General features: G+C 46.3%; 1 protein-coding gene across 1 annotated transcript in view; it reads left to right on the forward strand.

The window, feature by feature from the left end:
• efnb3b (ephrin-B3b) overlaps positions 1 to 10000 on the forward strand; it is an 80688-nt gene that overhangs the window by 68858 nt on the left and 1830 nt on the right. The window contains exons 4-5 of the mRNA XM_042710416.1: positions 715 to 783; positions 7886 to 10000. The exon at positions 7886 to 10000 is cut by the window's right edge and continues 1830 nt beyond it. Of these exons, the coding sequence (XP_042566350.1) occupies positions 715 to 783; positions 7886 to 8388 (572 nt within the window). The 3' untranslated portion in view covers positions 8389 to 10000. The remainder of the gene's footprint in view (positions 1 to 714; positions 784 to 7885) is intronic.

A 10000-nucleotide genomic window follows, 5' to 3' on the forward strand; every position in this document is an offset into this window, starting at 1 on the left:
AATTATGCACACAGAGAGAGAGAGAGAGAGAGAGAGAGAGAGAGAGAGAGAGAGAGAGAGACTGTGATGCACACACACACTGTAAGCTGTGGTAATGTTGTTTTTAGGTCGTGACAACACAGTGTTCAGTTGTCCTAATCAAGTCGTCCATGGAATTCGCATGAAAAAAGGTTCTAATGTGGAACATAGACTCTGTAGAGTGTAAAGTGCTGTTTGGGGTTTGCCATCAGATAAAGGCTCTCACTCAGCCTCCTGATGCCATGCTGATATGCTTTTAGACTGCCACTGACTTCTTTAATTGAATTACATTTAATTTAATTAAGCGTTATGTTGATGTTGTCACTGGGTTTTTATTCAAATTGTAATGATGTTGTTGCTGGTTCAGATGGTTGCTGATATGCTTCTTTTCATGACTGATGGATTGATTGACATTTTTATTTTCCCAAAGGGCACAGTCAGGCGTTAAAAATTGCACAGTTAAACGTAAAAAATTGCACAACAGAGACACAAGTAACATAAACATTAAGACAACATTACACGCATCAGTGAAGTAACACCATAGCAAACAAAAACAGAAGTCATCCTCTTCATTGGTTTGTTGCAGTCAGGTTGAATATTTATTGGGATATAGTTGTGGAGAGATTGCTTGGAGGTTGTGCTAACGTTGCATCAGCAGTCTAACCCCAGTTTTGTGTTGTGTGTGTGTGTGTCCAGGCCCCTACGGACTGCCCCCGAAACCAGCCAAACCAGATCCGGCAGGACGCACCAACTCCAGGAACCCTGGTGAGTAGCAGGGGGCTGAGGCGACCCACATACACACTTACTGAGAGGAGGAAGAGGACGAGAGCCAGATTGAGTGACAGCGTGGTAGAGGGAGAAGAAGAGAACAAGAAGCAGAGGTGAAGAGGGAGGGAGAGAGGGGAAGAGAGAGTCATGATGAGTATAGCGAGAGAGGGAATGAGGATAATGGGTAGTGGGTGTGGGAAAGAGAGAGAGAAAGGGAAAGAGAGAGAGAGAGAGAGAGGGAATGAGGATAATGGGTAGTGGGTGTGGGAAAGAGAGAGAGAGAGAGAGAGAGAGAGAGGGGGACGGAGAGAGAGAGAGAGAGGGAATGAGGATAATGGGTGTGGGAGAGAGAGAGAGAGGGAAAGAGAGAGAGAGAGAGAGAGAGAGAGAGAGGGAATGAGGATAATGGGTAGTGGGTGTGGGAAAGAGAGAGAGAGAGAGAGAGAGAGAGAGGAAAGGAGAGAAGAGAGAGAGAGAGAGAAGGAGGATAATGGGTGTGGGTGTGGGAAAGAGAGAGAGAGAGAGAGAGAGAGAGAGAGAGAGAGGGAAGGAGGATAATGGGTGTGGGTGTGGGAAAGAGAGGAAGCACAGAAGCACCAGATGGAGAGAGAGATCAAGTGCTGCTCCGCTCCTGTCTGATGAAGTATCTCATTCTCTCTCTATCTCCCTCCTCCTCCCTTTATCTCTCTCTATCCCCCCTCCATTTCTCTCTCTCTCTCTCTCTCCCCCTCCTCCCTTTCTCTCTCTCTATCTCCCTCCTCCTTTTCTTTCTCTCTTTCTGTCCTGTGCTCCCCATCTTTCTCTTTCATTCTGTTCACTCCCTATTTTTTTCTCGTTCTCTCTCCACCCCTCCTTCTTTTCCTCCCTCTGTGTTGCCTTGTTTCTATCTTCTTCTTTTTCTTTACTCTGTCCCTCTCCCTGTTTTCTATCTTTCTCTACATCCCTCTCTCCATCTTTCTCTCTTCCTGTTTTTCTGTTTCTCTCCCTCCCCTCTGCTCTCCATCTTTCTCCTGCAGCTAAATGCCGCAGGTTGAGGTTGGCATGGTAATGACCATCAGGGGAAGCTGGCAGTGTGTGTGTGTGTGTGTGTGTGTGTGTGTGTGTGTGTGTGTGTGTGTGTGTGTGTGTGTGTGTGTGTGAACAAGGTGTAAAAGTTATTACTGTCATTAGTTTGGGCCTTGGCTTTCCTCAGTCGGTCCATAGAGAGAGAGAGTAAAGAAGAGTAGATGAGAAGAAAGAGAAGAAAGAAAGAGCGAGAAAAGAGAAAGAGTGGCGTTTAGAGGACAAAAGAGGAGTGAATGATCTCACAATCGAGTTTTAAAAGGGAAGATCATTGCCTTTCATGAGCATTTCTCTCTCTCCGTGCCTTTCTCTCTCTCCCTCTCTCTATATTGATGTAGTTTTGTGACATCATATGATAATGATTTTTAAAACCTCTCTCTCTCTCTCTCTCTCTCTGTTTCTCTCCCTCTGTTTCTCTCCCTCTGTTGTCTCCACTGTGAGGGAGGAAGAGAAGAGAGAAAGGAAGGGGGAGTCATATAAAACAAAAAGAGACAGAGAGAGAGAAGGAGAGAGGGACAGAGAGTCAGAGGGAGAGAAGGAGAGGGGGAACAGAGGGAGAGAGGGAACAGCAGGGGAGGTATCTGCTGTGTGTCAGCAGTCATAAAAGAGAAAAGAGGGAGGAAAAGGAAAGAAAGAGAAAGACGTGATGAAGTGAGAGAGGGAGGAAGGGAGAGAGGGAGAGCTAGATATATGGAGGAAATAAAGAGTGGAATTATGGAGGGAGTCTATGAAGGTGGAGAGGAGAGGAGAGGAGAGGAGGGGAGAGGAGGGGGGAGGAGAGAGGAGAGGAGTGGTGGAGAGGAGAGGAGAACGGAGAAAGGAAGGAACAACAGGGAGATGCAGAGTGTGGGCGATGATGTATTAGTCTACTCTCCACTCCTCTGTCCCTCTCTCTGTCTCCCTTCACACACACACACACACACACACACACACACACACACACACACACACACACCACACAAACACACACATACATCTCTCTATGTCGGCCACTTGCTTTCTCTTTATATATCTGTTTCTCTATCCCTCTCTCTCTGTGACTCAGTTTTTCTTCTCTCGCTATCCATCCTCTTTCCATCACCCCTCTTTGTCCGTCTTCCTCTCTCTCTCTGTCTCTCTTCCTCTTTCTCTCTGTCTTCCGCTCTCTCAGTCACTCGTTCCACAAACAGTAGGGGTTCAGGCCAGCTGGTCAGTAGAGAGGAGGTCATTACCTCCAGAATAACACAGAGAGCAGGACAGCCACGGAGGGAGGGAGGGAGCGAGAGAGGAAGAGGAGGAGGAGGGGGGTAGAGGGAGACGGAGGAGGTAAACAAGCGAGGGAGGCAGAGAGAGGAAAAGAGAGGGAAAGGAAAGGAACTGTGTCAAGAATAATGATGCTTCAATTCACCGCTGTCTCACATTACGAGCCCATCCTCCTCCATCAACCCCCCCACCAAGGCCCCAGACTGGGCTGCGGGGGTGAAGGCTGGACCCCTATAGTCCCCTGCCACCCCCCCACAAAGTCTACACTGAGACCCCCCCATACACACACACTCACACAATCACACACACACACACACACACACACACACACACACACACACAGTCACACACACACACACACAGACACACAGACACACACACACGCTCACACAATCACACACACATACATACACACACACACACACATACATATACATACACACACACACACACACACACACACACACACACACAGACACACAGACACACACACACGCTCACACAATCACACACACATACATACACACACACACACACATACATATACATACACACACACACACACACACACACACACACACACACACACACACACACACATTTTCCCATATGAGAAATCTCAGAGTCAAGTCCAGTCCCGCTTAAAGCTTAATAAGCCTTACATCAGCATCAGCCGTACATGTATGTGTTGGCCTGGATATGCTCTCGCAGTCACGACCCGACTTCTCTCTCCCTCTTTCTCAGTCCCTCACTCTTCCACTCTCTCTCTCTCTCTCTCTCTCTCTCTCTCTCTCAGTCCCTCACTCTTCCACTCTCTCTCTCTCTCTCTCTCTCAGTCCCTCACTCTTCCTCTCTCTCTCTCTCTCTCTCTTGATTCACTCTACCCTCTGAACAATCCAAAGGCAGTATTTCTGGCTAGAATGCTCTCTCTCTTTCTCTCTCTCTCTCTCTCTCTCTCTCTCTCTCTCTTTCTCTCTCTCTCTCTCTCTCTTACACACACATACATGTGTGTGTGTGTGTGTGTGTCTCCACTTTTGTCTTTCTTTCACAAACACACACTCAATGAGGTATGTAGTGTTTTCCCTTGCTGTGTGGTCTGACCATACGGTGACTTGCTGACCCTTCCATACTCTCTCCTCCCGTAGTGCACTCACACACACACACACACACAGATACACACACACACACACACACACACACACACACACACACAGACACACACACACACACACACGCTAGAGTCTGCACTGGTCTGAGGTCAGCCTGCTCCAGCCAAACCTGCGGTCAGGTCCAGTGAAGACGAGCCCCTCATAACCCCGACTGTGGCTAACCGTAACACCGCGCAGACCTAGCCGGGGGGCTGTGGGTGATTACCTTCGCTTCATGTGGTGTGTGTGTGTGGGGGGGAGGCTAGCCGCTGAGCTCACAGGCTTACACAGACCTTTCGCTCAGTGTTGTTTTAAACTCCTAGATGAACTGTAATGTATGGTAATGGATTTTAGTCGGGATACATTTGTTTTTGCAACCAACTGGTACATGTGCACTGAACATATTCATTCATAAACATTTAGTAGGAGATTGACAAGCTGAGGCTTCAAATTTGAGCAAAAGCCATTTTTGAGTGGCGCATTACACTGACATATTCAGACATGTTTGTTTTGTAAGGATTAAGGTATTTGCAGATTTTTTTTTAAATCATTTTTTTTAAATTATCCGCCTTAAGTAGTTTTAGTGAAACTACATGAGAGGTTATATAGCCAAAAAAGGGTGTTGTGTGATTTTTTATTTGTATTATATTTGTATCTTTATTATATTACATAACATGCATGGCTTTGCATCATTCTTGATTCTTTCTTGTTTGTTGTAAGAAACATGTAGCCACATTTAGCCAATAGAGATTCCACACTGAACTCATGTTTTTGAGTGAATCTGAATGCAGCATTTGAATGCGACGACAGTGTAGCAGTGTAATGCGCATCAGGGGCCTTATATATCAGTGGGAGCAGCTTTGTGTTTGTAGCATGCAGAGTTTATGGCGGTGTTCTGGAACTCTCAGGGGGAGAGTTCTGATGCTCTCTCATGCAGAGAATGTTTTGTTTTCATCCGAGTGTCAGTAGAGAGTCATACAGCCCTGTGTCTGTGTGTGTGTGTGTGCGTGTGCGTGTGTGTGTGTGTGTGTGGTGTGTGTGTGTGTGTGTGTGTGTGTGTGTGTGTGTGTGTGTGTGTGTGAAAGTTGGTCGTGTTTTGTGTATGTGTCTGTGTGTGTCTGTGTGTGTCTGTGTGTGTGAGTGAAAGTTGGTCGTGTTGTGTGTGTGTGTGTGTGTGTGTGTGTGTGTGTGTGTGTGTGTGTGTGTGTGTGTGTGTGTGTGTGTGTGGTGTACTGTAGTGTGGTGTTGTGTTCCTATAAGTCAGTTAGCAGTGTGGGAACACACAGTCCTGTTCTAATCAGCTCAGCACACTAGCCTCAGCTTTAGCATTAGCAGTAACGTTAGCTTAACCGTTAACGTCAGATGTTTCTCGTGCGTGAACTCCCAGGCGACTCGCACAAAGCGCCCCTGTTGAGTGGAGGGGCCTCAGTGGGGCCACGGGAGCCCTTGATGAAACTCTCTAAATCTGCCTAATTGGCCCTCGTGTGTGTCAGGTGAGACGCCTGCCCTTTTCAAGCTAGCCCAGGATAAAAAACACAAGTGCAAATCAACCACCGCCGCCGCCAAGCAACCCCCCCTCTGCGGTTTCATCAACTTCTTAAAGCCCGAGGTGAATTTAAAAGAGGCCAACGGTGGAGTCTGCCAGCGTCTCCAGGAGCAACCGGCTTTTTTTAATTTCATTATCAGAAGGCTAAATTAGCCCGAGTAGCACACTGGCTAATTTACAACCATTGACCATTGTTACTTGTGAACCAGTGAGCTGCTTTGAGACAGAACCACAGCACCGTCTGGTCTTCAGTACCTCATTGCCCTTAATTAGATGATTACACTTGTACTCTTCCCCCTTTCATCCACTCAAGGCCTTGATAATTATCTCATGAGTCCAATCAGTTGTGAGAAAGTAGGGACCTAAATAGAACATCAAAATGACCCTTTAGTACTTTTAAAAAGAACCCTACAAGATTATAAAACCTAGTATGCACATATTAGGGTTGAGTGTCATCTTGGAACAAGAGGACAAGGAGAGTTGTCTATTTGATGATGGGGGTTTTATGTTCAGATAAATATGTCTGTTGTAATTCTATGTGACTTCTGTGCGTAAAGGACCATTCTTCTGTCAGAGGAGGCCAGAGAGAGGAGGCAAAGCGTGTTGTCCATCTTTGGCCATGTTGTCCATCTTTAATAACATTTAATACCATGACGCTGGACACCCGTACAAGACTGATAGCCTTAACTATGTCTGCCTTTAAGATATGGGTGAGTTCAGAGGTGCTTTAACTATGACTCCCTATAAGATATGAGTTCAGAGGTGCTTTAACTATGACTCCCTATAAGATATGAGTTCAGTGGGGCTTTAACTATGACTCCCTATAAGATATGAGTTCAGTGGTGCTTTAACTATGACTCTCTATAAGATATGAGTTCAGTGGGGCTTTAACTCCCTATAAGATATGAGTTCAGTGGGGCTTTAACTATGACTCCCTATAAGATATGAGTTCAGTGGGGCTTTAACTATGACTCCCTATAAGATATGAGTTCAGTGGGGCTTTAACTATGACTCCCTATAAGATATGAGTTCAGTGGGGCTTTAACTCCCTATAAGATATGAGTTCAGAGGTGCTTTAACTATGACTCCCTATAAGATATGAGTTCAGTGGGGCTTTAACTATGACTCCCTATAAGATATGAGTTCAGTGGGGCTTTAACTATGACTCCCTATAAGATATGAGTTCAGTGGTGCTTTAACTATGACTCTCTATAAGATATGAGTTCAGTGGGGCTTTAACTATGACTGCCTATAAGATATGAGTTCAGTGGGGCTTTAACTATGACTCCCTATAAGATATGAGTTCAGTGGTGCTTTAACTATGACTCCCTATAAGATATGAGTTCAGTGGTGCTTTAACTATGACTCCCTATAAGATATGAGTTCAGTGGGGCTTTAACTCCCTATAAGATATGAGTTCAGTGGGGCTTTAACTATGACTGCCTATAAGATATGAGTTCAGTGGGGCTTTAACTATGACTGCCTATAAGATATGAGTTCAGTGGGGCTTTAATGTGATTTAAGGGAGGCAGAGCAGGCGAGGGTATTGATGCTGCTGCTCTCTTGCTGATGCTAGTACTCAGTGGAGATCACAGCCTGGATCACATTACTGTCGGAAATGAAGTTTGGTTTCCAGTCTCTGAGTATGATGTTCAGTATGATGCTCAGTATGATGTTCAGTATGATGCTCAGTATGATGCTCAGTATGATGTTCAGTATGATGCTCAGTATGATGCTCAGTATGATGCTCAGTATGGTGTTCAGTATGATGTTCAGTATGATGCTCAGTATGATGCTCAGTATGATGCTCAGTATGGTGTTCAGTATGGTGTTCAGTATGGTGTTCTCAAAAGCATTCCAGTACTTTAACAGTGAACTCCTCTTAGTAAGGATTGCTCTCATATCAATAGAGCTAACAAAGTGTTAATCTCTCTCTCTCTCCTCTCTCTCTCTCTCTCCCTCTCTCTCTGTGTGTGTGTGTGTGCTTAGAAGGACTCTTAGGCACTATAAGAGCGAAGTCTTTTAAGTAGGGATTTCTTTCACACCCACAGAGCTAACATGGTTTGTCCCTTCTCTCTCTGTCTCTCTCTCTCTGCAACAGGAGGGAACGGCACGTATCCCAGAGTCCCCGGCGAGAACGGTCCTCTGCCCTCCTCCAACATCCCGCTGATTGCCGGGGCGGCCGGAGGCTCCGCCTTCCTCCTGCTGGTCAGCGCGGTCATCTGCGTGGTCTGTTACCGCCGGCGACACGCCAAACACTCGGAGTCGCACCACCCGCCCCTGTCCCTCTCCTCCCTCACCAGCCCCAAGCGCGGAGGCGGCATGGGCGGCATGGGTGGCATGGGTGGCATGGGTGGCATGGGCGGCATGGGTGGCATGGGCGGCATGGGCGGCATGGGGGGTCTGGGCAGTCTGGGTGGAGGGGGCGGCGGCGGCGGCAACAACAACGGCTCGGAGCCCAGTGACATCATCATCCCGCTGCGGACTTCCGACTCGGCGTACTGCCCGCACTACGAGAAGGTGAGCGGGGACTACGGCCACCCCGTCTACATCGTCCAGGAGATGCCGCCGCAGAGCCCCGCAAACATCTACTACAAAGTGTGAGGAGAGAGGGAGAGAGTGAGGGAGGAAAAAAACACAGAGAGAGAGAGCGAGAGAGAGATTAAAAGAAACAGAGAGAGAGTGAGTGAATGAGAGAGATGCCAAATAAAAAAAAAATCACCCCCTCCAGCCCCCCCCCAGCCCCACCAAGTAAACACACTCCTGTGCCCCCAAACGATGCACGCCGCATCTTTCTCCCCCCTCCAGAAGCCTGTGATACACTCCTCTCTCCTCGGTCTCCTCTCTGTGGCAGTGAGACGGACAGCAGAGCCACACACACACACACACACTCCCCGTCGCCCCCACAAACGAGCTCTCTCTTAGTTCTCAAACTCTGAAGGCTGTGTGTGCTTAAGCCCTGTTAACACTCACACACACAGTTATGAACACACACTCATAATCACAGAAGTACACACACACATACACGCGCACACACGCACACACACACACACAAACACACACACACACACACCTGCACCTGTTTTGCTGTGGGGTTGTTTTGGTGCCCCATCCTCTCGTGCAGCGAGTCAGGACTCACACTGATGTGAGCGGCCGATGACACAAATACAGACACACACACACACACACACACACACACACACACACACACACACACACACACCCTCCCCACACTGACCCATCCACTCTCTCACCAAGTGGAGGGACGAAAGAAAAAGAGAGAAAGCAAAAGAAAAGAAAGACTGAAGAGAGAAAAGCCCTGCTGTGTTGCCGGGGGCGATGCCACAGATCTGTTTTCAATAACCAACAACAGACAAACAAAAGCAACAAATACAAACCAGAACTGTGTTTTTTTCGTGTTCTTCTAGACTAGAGAAAAAAATCTGAACTCTGTTCTCTTGAGAATTAACACTAAATAGCATTTTTGTTTTTTTGTTTTTAGTTTTTTTTTCTGTGCTTGTCTGTGTATTTCTGTCACAATGGGGGAGGGGTCTCTGTGACTCTGACCAATCACCACACAAGGCGGTGGTCATGTGAGGTCCTATCTGAAGCCGGATTGGCCGGTTGAGTCTTACATGGTGCTGCCGTGGAGAATCCTGTATATTTTATTAACGTGCAAAACTTGTGTGTGAGTAGAACTATAACAATGACACTTAAGTTGCACACGAATGTGTCTGTGCCGATAGCGCGCTTCAGTAGAAAGTGTGTGTGACTGTGGTTACGTGTGTGTGTGTGTGTCTTGTGAACAAATGGGCGAGTGTATGTGTGTTTGCACCTCTTTGCGCGTTAGACTATTCTGAAACCAAAACACAAACGTAAAACAACATCAAAAAAGAGATTTTTTTAACGCTCTCAACACTTATAGATTATATATATATATAAATATATATATATGATTACTCAGTAAACCATTCTTAGACATTTTCTTTTTTTTATTGTTATTGTTATAATGTTTTACTTCTTCTGTGTAAAATGTTGCCTTTCATTGCTAGATTATTATTTTTAATTTGAATTTTTTGTAAACCTATGGAGTGTTGACCTTGTTTCCCTTTCTGTTCTTGTAAATTAATTTAATAATTTCTTATTTTGTGTCTTTATTTTCCTCTAAAGAGGTCTCCTCTTTTTTCCCCTGTTTCACCCCCCTTTCCCCACGTTT

Source organism: Clupea harengus, chromosome 18 (genome assembly GCF_900700415.2).
Source record: "Clupea harengus chromosome 18, Ch_v2.0.2, whole genome shotgun sequence".
NCBI lineage: Eukaryota > Metazoa > Chordata > Actinopteri > Clupeiformes > Clupeidae > Clupea > Clupea harengus.